General features: G+C 39.6%; 1 protein-coding gene across 2 annotated transcripts; it reads left to right on the top strand.

Moving 5' to 3' along the window:
* The first annotated feature begins 1,685 nt into the window (after positions 1-1,685).
* On the top strand, positions 1,686-16,623 carry ptbp2b (polypyrimidine tract binding protein 2b). 2 transcript variants are annotated; one of them, XM_057333893.1, is made up of 15 exons: positions 1,686-1,818; positions 2,503-2,533; positions 2,721-2,781; positions 4,414-4,586; positions 4,743-4,886; positions 9,884-10,045; positions 10,163-10,273; positions 10,572-10,770; positions 11,105-11,164; positions 11,814-11,929; positions 13,961-13,994; positions 14,515-14,607; positions 14,699-14,915; positions 15,231-15,308; positions 15,424-16,623. In XM_057333893.1, the coding sequence occupies exons 1-15, from the start codon at positions 1,811-1,813 to the stop codon at positions 15,551-15,553; spliced, it is 1,617 nt and encodes a 538-aa protein (XP_057189876.1). In that variant the 5' UTR covers positions 1,686-1,810; the 3' UTR covers positions 15,554-16,623. The 2 variants fall into 2 exon arrangements, with proteins under 2 accessions (XP_057189876.1, XP_057189877.1); XM_057333894.1 differs by lacking the exon at positions 11,105-11,164.
* Positions 16,624-18,020: the final 1,397 nt, after the last annotated feature.

Genomic DNA, 18,020 nt, shown 5'->3' with positions numbered 1-18,020 from the left:
AAAACTGAAAATTATTTTGAAATGGTCTCTTAATTTTTTAAATATGAACTATTTAAAAGGCCGGGGTAAGAAGCATTCTCTATTTATATGAAATGAATATTGACGAAAGGCGCACACGTTTCCACAAAGACGAGGCTTGAGAAAAGTCCTATTTCCAAGTTTATGGTCCTGTTTTGCTGTTATTACCCTTCCCGGTCCTTTGGGTCCATACAGACCTTATGAGAAAGCTGTAAAAGGCTTTAACCAACAGTGGCAAACAGATTGCAGTCATTACAGCGGGGTCTGCGGGTGCATCATATCGAACAGTTCACCTGAGTTCAATCTAAATGAGATGTGCAGCGCTGTTTGAATAATTAAGCAAATGCTATATCAGGAAACCATGGCAGACTGAGCCCTGCAGCAAACCTTGCAGTAACCACAGAGTCATGTATATTCACAATGTGACCTCTTAACAATAGCATTAGCTCTGCTTAGTTTCTGCAAGGCTCACAGAAACAGTGGACACCTGCAAGGCTTGGCAATTTTCCGCAAACGGCCAAACTAGTGTTGGACATGGGAAGGGAGGGTCAGCTAAAGGTTATATGAAACACTATAGCCATAAGGCCCAATTCTCTCATCAATAATCTGATTCAGTGACAAAGGACTGCAAGCTCCCAATTCACTTGGTGACCAAGGCCCCAGAGGCAACAGTCACATGTGCTGAGTATTGGAAATCAATACAGGGTATATAATGATGCTCAGGACAAGCTGTTACATTTGGTGAAGAAATGTGAAGTAAACTTCTTTTCATCTTTGGTCAGTCGGAGCCGCCTGGACCCCTCTGTGCACCCTATGATTGTATTTTCCCCGTGGGCTCTCAGAAGAGTGAAGTGTGCTGATCTCACTGCAATCTTCAACAGCGTTTAAAGGGTCACTGAGCTGCGACTGTTGAGCAAAACACAACGCTTCACTCAAGCTGATTTTGGAGCATAAGGTGCCCGCCCACACTTATTTTAATGATTAATTGATCTCAAAGGGTTACAAAACATAGTTCAATCCACTAAAGTGCAAGATTTAAAAAATATAGTGAGACCACATAATGTCTTGGACCATATACTGCAATTGGCCATACAAATGGTTTCAACATTACATGGCCCAAAGTTCCGCAAAGAATCAATGTTGAGTAGTTTTAGTTTAATTTAATAAAATGATTATACAATTAAATACTAATATAAATTCAGATAAATTTAATAATAAATTAATTGTTGTATCACTAGTCAGAGCTGCCAGACTGATAACTAAACACAGACTAGAAGTTTCCTTCGTGGTCAGACGCATGCGTCTGATGAAACCGTCTATAAAGATCTGTTTAAAATAATATACTACATAATGATATGATGATGCTGGTATTTATAATAATGCAGGTCCTGTTAATCAAGTTAAGATTAAATGTAGAAATAATATTACAAAGTCACATACTTATCCACATAAACCAATGGGTATTGGATCTGTCATAAATAAAGACAATTGAAGTTTTATAATAAAATAAATATTTTCGCACAATTATATTTTTGTCTGCAAAACAAAGGTGTGACATTAAAATTTATTCACATTCTTCTTATATAATAGCATTTTTCTTAGAAATAAAGCATTTGAAACTTGTAGAGCCACCCAGCGTCCTCTCGTCAGATCGCCGGTGGTTCGGTTCGGCCGTGTTCGGGTTATTCCGTGAAAAAGGCTCTCCTCCATTTTGCATAGTAACGTGTGTGTGTGTTGAAGGCTTCTCTGCTCCTGCCATCAGAATCACGCCGTGGAGAACGCTTTCCCTGCAATGGACGGGTAAGTATGTGTTTCTTACACAATAAGAGCAAATATGATGTTTTGAGAGTGGCAAAACCTCATTTTGAAACGAGTTCTCTATCGTAAGCGTCTCGTGCAAGGCCGCGCGTGCAGACCGGTGATGAATCAGCCAGCAGCGGCTAACAAAAACAAGTACCGTTAGCATACGGATAAATTCGATATGTATAAGCCGAACATTAAAACAACACGCAGAGTGATGTAACGACAACATGTGTGTTATTTACAACTGCATGAATAAGAGAAGCGTGCAATAATCTAAGCTTTCTGAAGTAAATTAACGTTACGTTACGTGGGTTTTGCGGCTAACGTTGTTGTTGCTACGGGCTCGGGAGATGTCCTTTGTGTGGAATAACGGGTCAATCGCTCCATCCTCTAGCTGAATATTATTAATTGTGTGAAATCACGGAATAAAATGTTTAATACTTGGGTTCAGTTTTTTAAGTGAATGTTATACGATTTATTATTATAGACTACTGACATTGCTGGCTATACGTACTTACAAAGTTGTTGAAAATATTTTTGATTTATTGTGGCTGTATACTGTAATAACTGTATTTTGTGTACTGAGCACATTCTGTGTAACGTTAATTACAGTAGCGGTATCGTTTAGGTTTTGTGAAACTGCGACCCATTAATCTGCATTTTAATATTTTCTCCTGTCAGCATTGCAAGCGATGTTGCAGTTGGTGTGAAGGTAAGCGTTTCTTTTTTCTAACTCCTAGTTAATACTTTTAATACTTTGACAAATTTGATCAAATTATGCGACAAATTTATAAGAGCAAACTCCCTTAGTGCCCATATTATTCTGTGATGAGTTGTTATGTGAACGATCAATTACAGCACAATACAGTATTGTTCAGTGTATGTCTGTGTATTTCTAGAGAAGCTCAGATGAATTGCTGTCTGGCAGTCTCTACAACAGTCCGAACTCTTCAGTCACTGGTAAGAGATATCAATATGGACATCAACAGTTAGTCTGCAGTGTTTCCCATAAAATTTTCATAGACTTGTGGCGCTGGTGTATTAGCATATTTGTGACATATCTGTTTTTCTTCTACTCTCTTATGTCACGTTATACTATATTTTACAACGGGATCATCGGGATGCCACCAGCAGTCACTTTAACCGCTGCTAAAATCCTGATTTATAAACGCAACATCATCGGACAAAATCACAATACAGTACATCTACATTAAAGAGCTGCTATATGCTGATTGCCCTTTCTAGACAATGTGTTGCTGTATTATGAACGCTTCTTTGATTTTAAATGCAAGTGACAGTTAAATACGAGAGGCCGAGGACTCGCGCACACACATGTAGCTCATCGGAAGAGTGTGCATTCGAACACGGAAGATGACGACGCGCACGCGGCCACGCTCCACTCACACACCAGAGCATGTGTGCGATATTTCGCTCAATGACTGTGCGCTTCGCTCCGTCGCTCACGGGACAAGCGAACGCTCCGCTCACATTACGCTCACCGATAAACCAAATCCCGGTAAACCAAATCCCGCTCAGATCCCCCTCTGACATAAAATGTGTCTAGTAAGCCTAATTGTTTTCAGTTTATAATAAACTTCTTGAATAAATGTCTCAGTTTAAGTAGTAGGATGAAAAAGAGCATTTGTTTCAGTCCGACATTCTGTGACATTACAGCCAATATTTTTAGTCATTTTTTATTTAAAGATTGCCTAAAATAACTGTATAATAACTGATAAAGTATGTTTGATTTTCGTTACTTTATTTACGTGAACATATAGCTAGCTGCCATAGTGCAACATTCCAAATAAACGCACAAAAGATGAAATGCACTATGAACACCTTTATTATTACTGGGGTTAATAAAAGAAACAGGCTCTAAAGAAAAATAGACCAAAACAAGGGGAAATGCGGTCTTAAAACGTCAAACCTCAATCGTAACAGCATTTTAGAATGTACTTTTAGAAACTTGGACAAAGTAGCTGCGTCTTCGAAGGCTGCGTGCGTCCTCCGGAGATCACATCGAGGTTTATTCAGGTTTTATTTCAGAAAAGCAATTGTTACATTGGGTAAGTGACACAATGTCGTCTTAAGAGAAATAAATATAAATGTTATAATGTTTTTTTAACTGAAATGAGCCTGTATCAAGCGAGCGACTGAGCGTATATTGAGCGAGCGGAGCGGAATTTTCAGAAAGGCGCTCTCCGCTCCGCGAGAAATATTTCCGCTTCACACACATGCTTTGACTCACACCAAACAAGTCAGGAAGGAGAGAAGCGCTGTTTATCCACTATTTATTCGATCTCAGATACCTGTCATTAGCACGGATGGATTAAAAAAAACATGTGACGCCAAATATACTCGGGCGGCCATAAATTTACCTGGGCGGACCGCCCAAGTAAATGCATTGTATGTTAAACGCTGGTCTGTGTGTCTTTCAACTTTATTAGAAGTCAATGTGGTGTCAGTTAAAATGCTTATGTATAGGATTTGAAAGCATTTTTAAAGTACCGACTACATATGATTTCATATTATGTCAACTAAATCTGTCACTGCTAAAACAAATGTGAATGCTGCATGTAATTTATTTGACAGCTAATGGAAATGACAGTAAGAAACTGAGGGTGGAGGACAGCATGGACAGTCCGCCGTCTCGAGTCATTCATATCCGGAAACTCCCAAATGAGGTTTCCGAGACTGAGGTCATTGCCCTGGGTTTGCCTTTTGGAAAGGTCACCAATATTCTGATGCTTAAAGGCAAAAACCAGGTATGTGTGGAATGTTAAACCCAGGCCTTGTTGCGGGATTCTGAAATTCAATTCAGCTGCCTAAAATGATTGTTGCCGTTTTGGGAAATTGGATGAACAAGGGTTTGCTCATCCATTCGGTATGTTGTCTCATTTTGGATTCATTCCATCAATTAGGCATTTTTGGAGCTTGGAACAGAGGAAGCAGCTGTTACCATGGTGAACTACTACACAGCTGTTACACCACAAGTGCGTAATGTCCCAGTGTTCATTCAGTACTCCAACCACAAAGAACTCAAGACTGACAGTGCTCTCAACCAGGTTAGAAAGACATTCCTTATCTTTTTTTATGTTTTTTTATGCCTTTTAAGGGGCCATTCACGTTTCAAATAGTGAGCAACGTGGTCGCGACATTTTTTTTTTCGCCACATCAAGATGAAAATATTTCAACTTTACAGAATGCCGCACGCGCACCGCAGGTCATGTGACAAGAACCAACCAATATAGACAAGCTCAGTGAAGATGGAGACAAATGATAAGTAAATCTAGTAGCAGAGTTATTGAAAGGTATTTCAGTGCATATTTGGGATGTGACGAGAGACTTATCTCATGAGACGAGACACGAGACTGGGTTCACGAGACGAGATCTTTAGACTTTTTTTAAAGAAATCTTCAATGATGAGATATATAGGGAAACATTTTATTCACCTTAACACAAAATGCAAAGAAATATGTAGGCATTATAAAATCATCTTGTACTATATGAAACACATTAAACTTCTATTTTAATGAATTATATTATGCAGTAATAAACAATATGTAAATACTGCAAAAAATTTTGTCACAAACTCAAATGACAGGCAGTAATTGCACAAAATTGATGCTTTGTTTTCTTAACAGCTTTTTGTAAAGAGCTGTACATACCTGCAAACTAGTTGCTTTTTGGCAAAATTCGCCGTTTTGAATCAAAAATAGGTCATTTACAGTGAGGGAAATAAGTATTTGATCCCCTGCTGATTTTGTAAGTTTGCCTACTTACAAACAAATGAAGGGTCTATAATTTTTATGGTGGGTTTATTTTAACTGATAGACACAGAATATTTAAAAAAATCAGGGGGAAAAAATGTTATATAAAGGTTATAAATTGATTTGCATTTCAGTCAGTGAAATAAGTATTTGATCCCCTACCAACTAGCAAGAATTCTGGCTCCACAGATTGGTTATGTGCCTATATGGACCACAGATTAGTCCTGTCACTTTAAGAAAGTACTCCTAAATCAGCTTGTTATGTATATAAAAGATGCCTGCCAACAGAATCTGTATCTTCCAGTTCAACCTCTCCAACACCATGGTCCAGACCAAATAGGTTTTAAAGGATGTCAGCGACAAGATTGGAGACCTGCACAAACCTTGAATAGGCTACAGACAGAAGCTTGGTGAGAAGGAGACAACTGTTGGTGTGATTATTTGGAAATAGAAGATATACAAAATAACTATCAAATGCCCTTGTTCTGGAGCTCCCTGCAATATTTCCCCAATGGGGTAAAGATGATCATGAGAAATGTTAAAGATCAGCCCAGAACTACACGGAAGAAGCCTGTTAATGATTTCAAGACAGTTGGGAACACAGTTAGCAAGCAAAACATTGGTAACACATTGGTAACACGCTATGCCACAGTAGACTGAAATCCTGAAGCACCCGCAAGGTCCTCCTGCCCAAGAAGGCCCGCCTGGCTCGTCTTAAGTTTGACAATGAACATAAAAATGATTCAGAAAAGGCTTTGGCGAAAGTGCTGGCACTGCTGTGAGACCAAAATGGACTCCTGTGTTTGGAGGGAGAGAAATGCTGACTATGAGCCCAAGAACATCATGTCTACAGAGAAGCACAGTGTTGGAAACATTCTGCTTTAGGGCTTTTTCTCTGCTACAGGTATACAGGATGACTTCACCGCATTGAGGGGCTGAGGGACGGGCCCATGTACCGTAAAATCTTGGACGAGAACCTCCTCCCCTTAACTAGGTCACTGAAGATGGGTCATGGATGAGCCTTTAACATGACAAAGACGCAAAACATATTGCCAAGACAACCAAATAGTGGCTTAAGGAGAAGCACATTAAATGTCCTAGCCAGTCTCTAGACCCTAGTCCTATAGAACCTCTGTGAAGGAGGCTAAAACTCCAATTTGCTGAGCGACAGCCAAGAAACCTTAAAGATTGACAGAGGAGTGGACTAAATGTATCCGGACACATGTGCAAACCTGGTGACCAACTATCAGAAATGTCTGACCTCTGTGCTTGCCAACAAGGGTTTCTCCACAAAGTACAAAGTTATGTTTTGCTTGGGGATCAAATACTTATTTCACTGACTGAAATGCAAATCAATTTATAACCTTTATATAACATTTTTTTCCCCTGATTTTTTTTAATATTCTGTGTCTATCAGTTAAAATAAACCCACCATAAAAATTATAGACCCTTCATTTGTTTGTAAGTAGGCAAACTTACAAAATCAGCAGGGGATCAAATACTTATTTCCCTCACTGTATGTGAGTCGTGTAAATCCAAAGAGTTTTTTTTCCGTGGGGGGCCTTAGGCGTCTACTCTCAAGCGTCTGAAACGTCTTTGGTCCAGAACCTGGGTTCGTTTGGCCAACCAGAATCTAGAACCTCATTCACACAGCCCGCTGATCCCAGAAAATTGCCAAAAAATTGCCAGAGTGCCTTCTGTGTGAACGCAAAGCATCCCGGATTGATCCAAAAAGTGATTCCGGAAAGGGGACCTAATAACAGGATCAGTCCCAGAAAGCGCCCTGTGTGAACAAAAGGCAGAAACAATGCCGTAAAAGCCATATAGTGATGACACACATCTATAATAAATCTGAATTAATTTGGCTATGAAAACAAATATAGTTAAGCGAGTAAGTTTTGTTCGTTAGTAAATCAAAAAACGAAAACTTGTCTTTAGCTAAATCATGGATGAATGCAAGAGTCCTAATCACCAAACTTAAGGTCAGATGCGAGAATAGCGTTTTCTGATAATAAATGCAGTTTAAACTTGAAATTACCTTTATCAAAACTATTAACACGAAAATACACAGCGCTTCAATAAACTTGATCGCTTACCAACCTTTAAAACACAGCTTCGTGCTGCGCTGCGATAAGCCCGTGTGTTTCTATCCAAAGTTGTGAATTTAGCACCGTTTCCATCCAACTAGTCAACCATCACTTCCTAATAAACTGCCACTAAATATCAGTAAGAAAAGTAAGAGAAGCCACTGAATATAATGATTTTCATATAGAATAATACTTGCGCAAGCAGACGATTACAAAACACAATAAATGCGGTGCTTTTGTGGATGCCTGCTGTTTGGGAGTCGTGACAGTTCTAAGAGGCAGTTACAGAAATACTTTGACGACTTTGCTCAGGAATTTAAGAATGACCATAAGAACATTTCTGCTGCTGTGTAACAAGATCAGTACTCTGTTTAGTCAGGTTACGCCGTCTCATGGTGCAGTTACGTGACTTTTTGGAGGAATTTATTCGGCAAATGCGTTTCCATTAGGGATGTGCACGAATATTCGAATATTCGATCCGCAATAACTATTCGAATATTAAAAATGCTATTCGAATATTCCTATTTTTCATAAGAATAAAACTGCGTCACCACAAGGTTAATTTACCGTTACAGAAGACCTTACAGTTGTCACGTCTTATTTAACGCTTCTTCACTTCTTCTGTAATTATTTTTTAATGTACAGAAAATATAAAAAATAATTTGTATTTGTTCCTAAATCTTTGTTCACTCAGATCGCAAGGTAGTTTAAATATTTTAAGTTTACACACTGGATGCCCGGATCACGTTTTATGCTCGGCTCACATCACCATATTAAAATGTTTCAAAACTGGTGAGCCACAGAATTCGTTAACATTACTTACATTAGGTATAAAAATATCAACGTAATATTAAATGATTAACAATAATTCATTTATTACCATTACTTGTTTGGAGCGGTTGTTCTTAGTAAATTCATATTCGTTCGTTAAAAATATATTAAGTAATTCTAATTTCAACAACTTGAAACATGCAAATGTACATTTCACTGCAACAAATGTTTTTTGTCAACAAACCTTTTTCCATACCTAAAAGCAAGAATTTTCCTTCTAGAAGTTCAAATAGGGCCTTCAAGTTACACCCTGTAAATAAATTCGCACGGATGCTTTTTTTGTTTGTTTTAAAACGCGCTGTAATTCCTTACCTTAGTTGAAATAAATAGGCCTACCTTATATAGACGCAAATCCAATGCAAAGCTAAACAAGACAGACACTGGCCGTGAACGACAAAGAAAACAATATTTATATGTGTGCTGATCAGCAGAATATCTTCCTCAGATGACGGTCACGTAATCAGGGAATCAAGCAGTATGGCTCCGTCTTTGTTGCGGGGTATTTTTTAGGATCTTAACAGTCGGCATGAGGTATCAAGTCCGTTCACTTTATTTATTATCAACATTATAAACAATAAAGCCAGATATTCTTGTCAGATCTGGGTTTTGTTTCCGGGAGTTAGAGAAGAGCGTGTTTTCTCTGCTGTCGGCTTGTTAACTGTCGGCTTGTTGAACAGACTTTCACCAGAGTAAAATAGATCTATATTGCTTTTCTTATCAAGAACATGTAAAACAAAAAAAACAAGATAACTATATATCACAGACTGTCAATATACGTTGCGTTTTGTTCGTTTTGTTGTGTCTTTTTTCTTTTTGTATTACAGTTCCGCGCAGGTTTAAATGCAGTTTTTATGTATTTTTCTATTTTTTCAACATAAAAAACGATATACAGGATATAATATTAATGCATTATGAATATTTAATGATAATTATAAGCTTGATGTGAAATTGTGAATAAATAAAAACGTAACAAATTACCTCATTATTAACTTAATTTAAATAAACCAATATTCGAATATTCGTTTTTTTATGAGCTCAAATATTCGAATATGAAATTATTGAAAAATGCCCATCCCTAGTTTCCATCTCCCATTATTTGCATTAACCCTCTTTCACAACGAGATCTCGTCACACCCCTAGTCGCATATAATCCATATATGCTTTGTTTATACCTCCTCATCTCAACGGCTAGCGTGGCCATGGTTGCTTAGCAACGACAGACGCCGGGGGAGTGCAAACTCCTAGGCGCTTTGGAAAAAAGGAGAAAGCAGTGCGTTTTTCGCGTGGTTTTAGACGCGAAATGTGAATGGCCCCTAACACATCACTTGCTGCCCTTTTCCAGTTCTAATCTTTTCCCTTGCTTTTCTTCTTTAGCGGGCTCAGGCCGTGCTGCAGGCAGTGTCAGCAGTCCAGGAGGGTGGCTCTCCAAGCTCAGACACGGCGGGCGAGAGTGTGTTAACGCCCGCACCCAGTCCAGTGCTGCGAATAATCATCGACAACATGTTCTACCCAGTCACCCTGGATGTCCTCCAGCAGGTCAATGTCCGCAGCAGTCATCCATCTGGAATAAACTACAGTTTAAAAAACAAGCCAAATTTAGTTTTACACTCTCGTGCCTCTGAATTAACGGGACTTTGTACTGATTTCCCATAGATCTTCTCCAAGTTTGGGACAGTCATGAAGATAATCACATTTACCAAAAATAATCAGTTCCAGGCTCTTCTGCAGTTCAGTGATCCAGTGAATGCCCAGCAGGCCAAACTGGTAAGGGGAGAATTGAAACCACTGCAAACTCCCTAAATGTATAATGACGTGCCAAAGCACTGTTATGAGATTTTTAATCTGATGGTTATGACCACAGGCAAATTATGATCCAATCATATGTTGCTTTAGAACCGTTCTTTCATTTATGTGATAAAATGACTTTTGTTGTCATTACTTGTAGAGGAGCATTTTATTACTTTTAGCCAGTGCCCTACATTATGCGCCGTAATTATTCTTTTTCACTCCTGTCATGGAATAACAAATGATTTCTTGTCTTTCTGTTTTTCCCACTATAAAGTCCTTGGATGGCCAGAACATATACAATTCCTGCTGCACTTTGCGCATTGACTTCTCCAAGCTGGTCAACCTGAACGTAAAGTACAACAACGACAAAAGTCGGGATTACACCCGCCCCGAGCTTCCTGCAGGAGACGGCCAGCCACCTGTGGACCCATCTGTGGCCGCAGCTCTTAGCAAAGACTCCACCTCCTTGCTCGGTAAGGATCCTTGCGGAAATGACACTTTCGTGTGTCCCACTCACAAAATCATTTCCCAGTCTCACCTTTTAAGACCCATCTTCCCTGTCGTTCTCTGACATACATCACCATCTTCTGCCTGCATAGTTTCAGTTTCAGAGCAGGGTAGGGGTGTGAATGCTTTCCCTTTATTATGATTTATAGTTCTTTGTGGAAAATGGGTCAATGGTGCCTGAATCTCAATCCCATCTAATTGATGTGCCATTCAAACACGTTGCTTTAAGATTTTGCCGCCTCCACGGCCCCCAGTCTGTGTTTCATCCCGTAAGACTTTGACTGTACGCATTCTCCTTAGGTACCCCAGCTGGAATGGTAACTTCCTACAGTAGTGGTGGAGGGTTTCCATCTTCTCTAGGTACCTATGTCTCCATTTACTTTATTTGTCCTTTTTGTTTTCTAACCCTACTTGTATGCGCACTTCCCTCTGAAGGACAGGGACTTCTCCAGTGCTGTCAGAATTGGCAGGGCTTTCATGTTGAAACCACCCCAACCATTTGTCCTGACTTGACATGCTGGATTCATAAACAGTGTCTCTATTTGTCAAAGCATAAATCTGAAGCTGCAACAATAAGCCCTTCCATTCTGCATTATGGGCCTGACGTAATAGATTGACATGCACACTAATTAGGAGGCCGTATTTCAGACAGACTGGCAATCCAAACTAACAAACACCAGTTTCCTCAAGCTAAAGTTGAACGGCCTATTGAGCGGCTGACTACAACGAGCAAAAGGGGCCCGAAAAGCAAGAATTTTGTTTTCGGATATGGCTCCGGAGTGCCAGTCTGTGTGAAATCCACACAGATAGCGATCCCCCTAACGGCAGATATCGGCTCTGGAATGTGGGTTTGCCAGACGTGTGTGGTTTTTGGCTGGGATGTGCTTGGTGCAGACAGGTAGACTGCATGGCCAGAGGGCAGATCCAGCTGAGATGCTGAGCTGTCGGCTTTTCTGAGCGGTGTGGCTGACACGGTTCTTCCCTTCTCCTTTTCTCTCTCACGCTGTAGGGGCCATCAGCCCTCTGAGCGCGGCGGCAGCGGCGGCGGCAGCAGCCGGAAGGGTGGCGTTGTCGGGGCATTCTGGACCTGGCGGTGTGCTACTGGTCAGCAATCTCAACGAGGAGGTCAGTACACTCTCATAACACAGCCAGCACACACACCCTGCTCTCTCTGTTCACTGTCTTTTCATTTTATCAATCAGGTCACCGGTACACTATGTATGTTTGGTCCTCGTCATTTTTGAGTTCATTGGGGGACCTCTGTGTTTTTTATCATCATTTAGCAGGAGTGTGAAATGCATTAAAACAACATAAAGCGGAACTATTTCTGATATATTATTTTTTATTTAAATCTACATGTTAGTTATACAGTATGTGCCACGCCTATACATTTAGTATCATTTTGACATTATTACCAATAGCAGATTACCGTGCCTGTCGAATGTTATTCTGGTTATGTTATAGTAAACTTGAAAAGTATTTTGTGTAAAATAAGTGGTATTTTTAATTCGGCTATTTTGTGAACACCCTCTATGCTGTCATTCAATTGTATTTTACATACTGGCGTTATATTGGCCATTGGGGACACCCTGTTTTATGGATAGTGGTCATTTAAAAAACTATTAAACACACATCATCATGTACCTAAAACAGTGTTCCCGTATAAACAACATTGCATTGTTGACTGTCTTGCTGGATGAATTGAAGCTAATGCTAAAAAAAATTGTTGCGTGTCCCTTAAAGTTCATAGAGGAGGAGGAGGAGGAGGAGGAGGAACATCCTCTTTGTCATTTTGAGTTTAACTGCTCAAAGTGGTGATAAAAAACATCCAGAATGCTAATTTCAGGACACTTATAACATGGATAAGATGATGATGCATTCAATGAGCAGATGACTTGTCTTGACATTACCTCAAATTGACCTGTGTCTCATTTTCATCCTCAGTGTATTCTGTTCAATGTTATTTCAGTATATTTGCAGTTAAGTCGTTAATGAATTGAAACCTGTAGCTCTGTGTTCTCTATTTTTACATTTATACTTGCAGAAATATACTGAAAGCATTCTCAGTAAGGTTCTCGTCAAAATGGAGGGTCTCTCTGCAGTCTCTCCTCTGTGCATTCTGTGCAAATTTTGATCACTGTCTCTCCTCTCTCTTTATCTCTCCCCATCTCCCCTCTCTCGCTCGCTCTCTCTCTCTCTCTTGCACCTTTTCTTGAGCGCTCTGTCTGGAAGTAATATCTAACTGTCTTTTCTCTCTAAGCTGTATCTCTCTCTTCTTCTCCTGATGCTCCACTGCCTCTCTCTAAGCTATTCAAAGTTGGTATGAAACGTGGTAGCCCCACCCGCCTCTCTCATGTCTCAAACTCTCTCTCACTATGATTTCATGTCTTTTTGAAGTGTCCAAGTAATTTACCCATCATGGTTTTTGTTTCCCAAAACACTTGTGGGTTTGTTGAGTTTTCAACATGACGTGCTCTCTATTGATGCCATAACTCTGCAAGGTGGTTTTCATGCTGCATGGCTCCGCGCCTTCACAGCTATAAGCAGTTTTTTATCTAACGCTTTCTCATACTAACGCCTTCCACATGCTCTGCATGCTTTGTACTCCTCTCACCACTTCTGTGCTGCATTTAGGCTGAGTAAATGTGCCCTGCCCACATTGAGTCTCGGGTGACTACGCTTGGCACAGTAAAAAAAAATAGTCGTAAGAAGAAACAGATAAAGAGAACCCTGCCATTTTCTGACCAAACTCCTGCATTTCCTATGTACTGACCTGTATATTATTTTTGTCCCCCCTTCCAACTTTTTCCTTTGTATGTGTGTTTTTTTACCCCACACTGCTTCCAAACCCTCTCTCCCTGTCATTCTCCCTCTTTTTTATTTTACATTTTTGTTGCTCCTCTGTGATTGGTTGGCCCTCTCTCATCCCTTTTCCTGTCTCCCCACCCTCCACCCATTCATGCTTTGTGCCTGAACCAAACAAACGTTCCTCCTCGGACCAACTTGCCCCAATTAACTGCCTTGACCCATGCTCCATGACCACCTCACCATTCTACGGGAAACCACCCTCCGTTATGGATGATCTGTTCATCTCCGCTCTACCTCGACTCTTCTCTCTTCCTGTCTTACGCTGCTTGCTCTTCTCTCCTTCTAAAGATGGTTACGCCCCAAAGTCTGTTTACCCTCTTCGGTATGTTATCGTTAGCAATCTACCTCTTTTTTTGTTTCTCTATTGTTTATTTAATTTCAGTTTTTTGTTCTCTTTCATTTATGATTTAAGGGCTAGTTCATAATCTGGCACTAGTGTAACATTTTTCCAGTTGAATTTGTTAGTTATATGCCAAATTGAAAATGGAATAGTTTTGATTTGTTTTTCCTTGGCTTTTGAAGCCTCTGTCTCTATCTTGCTCTATCTGTCTCTCTTCATGTACAGCTTATATTAATGCATGGTGGATTCTTTTGCATGTAGGCTTTTGTTTTAACTTTGCCATATACCATGAGCTTGTTTTTGAGGGCGTATCAGAATAAGTTGTGTCTGTTAGAAACACTGTTTTGGACTCTTTGGTGTAGATAATTTGGAAGATTTGTATATCATCTTCACCTTTCATGTCAGAAACGGAGCTTCTGAAGCACTAACTTGTCCTTCCTGGTTCACTCCTCCTCCCTCCCGCCTTCCCTCCCTCTTCCATCTGCCTCTCGCTTAACCAAAGGTGTCTATGGTGACGTGCAGCGCGTGAAGATCCTTTACAATAAGAAGGACAGTGCCCTCATCCAGATGTCCGATGGAAACCAGGCCCAGTTAGGTAAGGCTGACACGTTCTTAACAACATGCTGAAAGGTTGTGTCATTCGAGCAAATCTTACATAAATCACTTTCTGTATCTCTTTTGTCTAGCAATGAGCCATCTGAATGGGCAGAAGATGTACGGCAAGATAATTCGAGTGACCCTCTCCAAACACCAGACGGTACAGCTGCCCAGAGAGGGTTTAGATGATCAGGGTTTGACCAAAGACTTTACCAGTTCTCCTCTGCATCGCTTCAAGAAACCTGGATCTAAGAATTTCCAAAACATCTTCCCCCCCTCAGCTACGCTCCATCTCTCTAACATCCCGTAAGTTTGTAGGAGACCGTGATACATTTTCTAGAACAAGATTAAGCGCACACTTCGTTGATGATGCCACCTAAATTCATACGATGAACCGCTTGTAAAATGGCTGTGAAAACTGAGCGAGGGGTGCCTTTGTCATTGTATTAAGACATGTTGTGCATCATTCGGGCATAAATCTTACTTACTGTTGGCCATGTTTTTTAATTAATTGTCAGCCTTTTCTTACAGTTCAAGTGTCTTTTTTGTTATATTGGTTCATGTATCATGACAATATGTTACTTTGTGAGGAATTTCTAATAACTACTTTTTCCCCTCTAGTGAGAATGTGACCGAGGACGATTTACGACTGCTTTTCTCAAACTCTGGCGGAACAGTGAAAGCGTTCAAGTTTTTCCAGTAAGAACCCTCCCCATTCCTTGCTGAGCCACTTTGTTAATGTAAAACCATTATCTTTTGTGCATTAAAGCCATTTTTACCATTAATACCAAGTCATTATTGCTTTTAATTGCAGGGATCGCAAAATGGCTCTGCTGCAAATGGCCACAGTGGAAGAGGCAATTCAGGCACTCATCGACCTTCACAACTATGATATGGGTCGTGGTCATCGCCTGAGAGTGTCCTTCTCAAAGTCCACTATCTGAAGATCATCCGGTGCTGTCTTTTCGTTCTTTCCCCCAGGAGCCTCAATTTAATTTGTTTTTACCAGTCATTCCTTAATGCCATATCAAAACACCAGTTAAACGGAACATTCGCTCTGTATTTGCTCCTAATGTTTTCATTTTGGCCAGCTGTTGTTCTGAAAAAGGCAGTAGATTTAGGAAGGATTGACAAAAAGCGTGCCTTACTTAGCAAAATAGGGTCATCTTTTTTGCTCCTGTTGTTAGATAATAGAAGTTGAGGCACATTGTTTTGAAAGTAGTATTAGTGATAACTTGACCAATGGCCATTTTTAAATCCAACCCAAGAGATCTAGTTAGCTTGCTTTGATTGAAAGGCAAATGCTCAATTATTTATGATCTACAGAATTGAGCTTGCAGACAAGTTACAGATTGTGATGGACTATACTCCAAGTTGTACATTTCCTTTGTATATTTTCGTTTTATTTGGGGCCGTACTAGTGAGTTTGTTTGATCTGGCACCCAAAGTACTTTCTGTGATTGAAACTTGTGATTAAACAATGACAGTGGGGAACATAGTGTGTAATATGTAGGACCTGCTTTGATATTTTTCCACTCACCTTTGCTTCAGTGAATTTGTTGACCCATTTTTTAAATGGAGATCAGATTTTTATCAAAGCATGTGCTGATGGATCTGGGCAGTTGCATGTGTCAGATTGACCATGTTTGACGTCGTGATGTCACATTATTGTTGGGACTGTTGGGACCAAAGTAAATGTGCCTTTAGTCTTACTTTATTCTGCATTGTACAAAACTGTTTTAGTCAACCAGGAATATTTTTATGAATTGAACAAAATAATCAGACATCACTTAAATGATCTTTAATTGTCTTTGTGCTCGTTTGAAGGAGAATCCCTCACTTATGACCTCTCCTCTCTGTAACACTTATTTTTGCAAAATTACTTTTTGTGATTTAAGCCTGGGAACTAGAGGGGGTGGGGGGGCATTCTGTACGTTTTCTACATGAATTGAGTTTTTACATCTTTAGGAATGTAAAGTTCCATGGCAAAATTAAAAGTTCATTTTTCTACCAAGATTGTGCTTGACGGTCCCTGTGTGGTGTAGTGCTTTACACTGTAGCATGCTGAATAAACTCTTCTCGCTCTGCATTCACCTCTGCCTCTCTGCTGTCTCTCTCTTCCTCTGCTGTCCACTGTATCTCACTTAGCTTTGTTTTCTCATGCTCTCTGTCTAGGCTGGGAAAAAAAACATACCTTAAAAGATACAGAGTAAAACGAAGTTAAAGTTGATTTTATTTGCACTTGCAGTCTGTCAATTTTCCACTTTGTTGTCATCTGTATCTTCAGTCATTCTGTATTTTTCGTTATTTTGATCTACTACAGATCACTCTTGTCTACTTTTATCTTCTGAACATATAGAAAGTTTACGGATATTTATCCCCATCAAGCATCTTAGGGAGGGTTGTTTGAGAAATTTGATTGAATGGGAAACAATGAGGTGTCTGAATAGCAAAGACCTTGATGACAGATTTGTGCGAGATGCAGTGAAAGGGAAATTGGAATTATGTGCTACAATACTATTTAGAAAGCCTTGATTGTCATCGTTTATTTTTGCACACAACGAAATTTTGTAAATTTGCAGTTTACATTAACATTACATTTGGCAGACACCTTTATCCGAATCAACTCCGTGCATTTTTCCTTTGCGTTTCTAACACAATGTTTTGCCGATTGAGCTATAGGAACACAGGTCGTGTTTTATGCACAGATTAAATTAATTTAGATCTTTGTTAAGAGTGTTGTTACTATTAAAAGGAAAATAAATTGTGTCGCTGCCTGAGATTATGAAATCATTAGACAATGCCATTTCAGATTTTGACATGAACAACACAATAAGGTTGTCAACGTTAAATGTCTTATATTACAGTAACCCAAGAACCACCAGGAGTGGTCGGTAGCAGTATGCATCCCGCTAGCTCTAAAAACAGCAGTTGGAAGAAAGCAGCCTTTATGTCAGATAAATTATGCAGTTTGGACGTAAAGACTGCACCAAACTGCCTGTATTTTGGAACCTCATCCACGACTATAATACTGCAATCAATAGTGTTATCATTTCAATGGCATTTTATTTACTAATTTTGAACAAATGTACTGCATATCAATCTGGATTATACTGTAGACTAGAGACAAAATTGTAATTTCAGCATTTTGAGAATAATAACCAGAGTGATTTATTAAGCATTATTGCACGTTGAAATGCTTGATTCTGATTGGCAGGTCGCGATGTTTGCAGGTTCGTTAAGCTCAGACAACAACCTCTCAAAACTAACATCACACTGTAACCCGGATGCAGCAAATAATGTTGGCAGTTTTTTTTGACAAATGTAATGTTAATATATCTTTTAATAACATATGACATTATATTTACAACTGATTAAACCAAATTGCCTGTTTGTGACATCTGAGCGTCG

Source organism: Triplophysa rosa, linkage group LG5 (assembly GCF_024868665.1).
Source record: "Triplophysa rosa linkage group LG5, Trosa_1v2, whole genome shotgun sequence".
Classification (NCBI taxonomy): Eukaryota; Metazoa; Chordata; class Actinopteri; order Cypriniformes; family Nemacheilidae; genus Triplophysa; species Triplophysa rosa.
The sequence above is the reverse complement of the archived record's forward strand: the minus strand, read 5'-3'. Positions and strand labels throughout refer to the sequence as shown.

What these genes read in the sequence shown, in the direction of transcription:
- ptbp2b (XM_057333893.1), top strand. An exon ending in AGACTCCACCTCCTTGCTCG is followed by an intron (nt 10,771 to 11,104) that starts GTAAGGATCCTT and finishes CATTCTCCTTAG; the next exon opens with GTACCCCAGCTGGAATGGTA. An exon ending in TGGAAACCAGGCCCAGTTAG is followed by an intron (nt 14,608 to 14,698) that starts GTAAGGCTGACA and finishes TCTTTTGTCTAG; the next exon opens with CAATGAGCCATCTGAATGGG.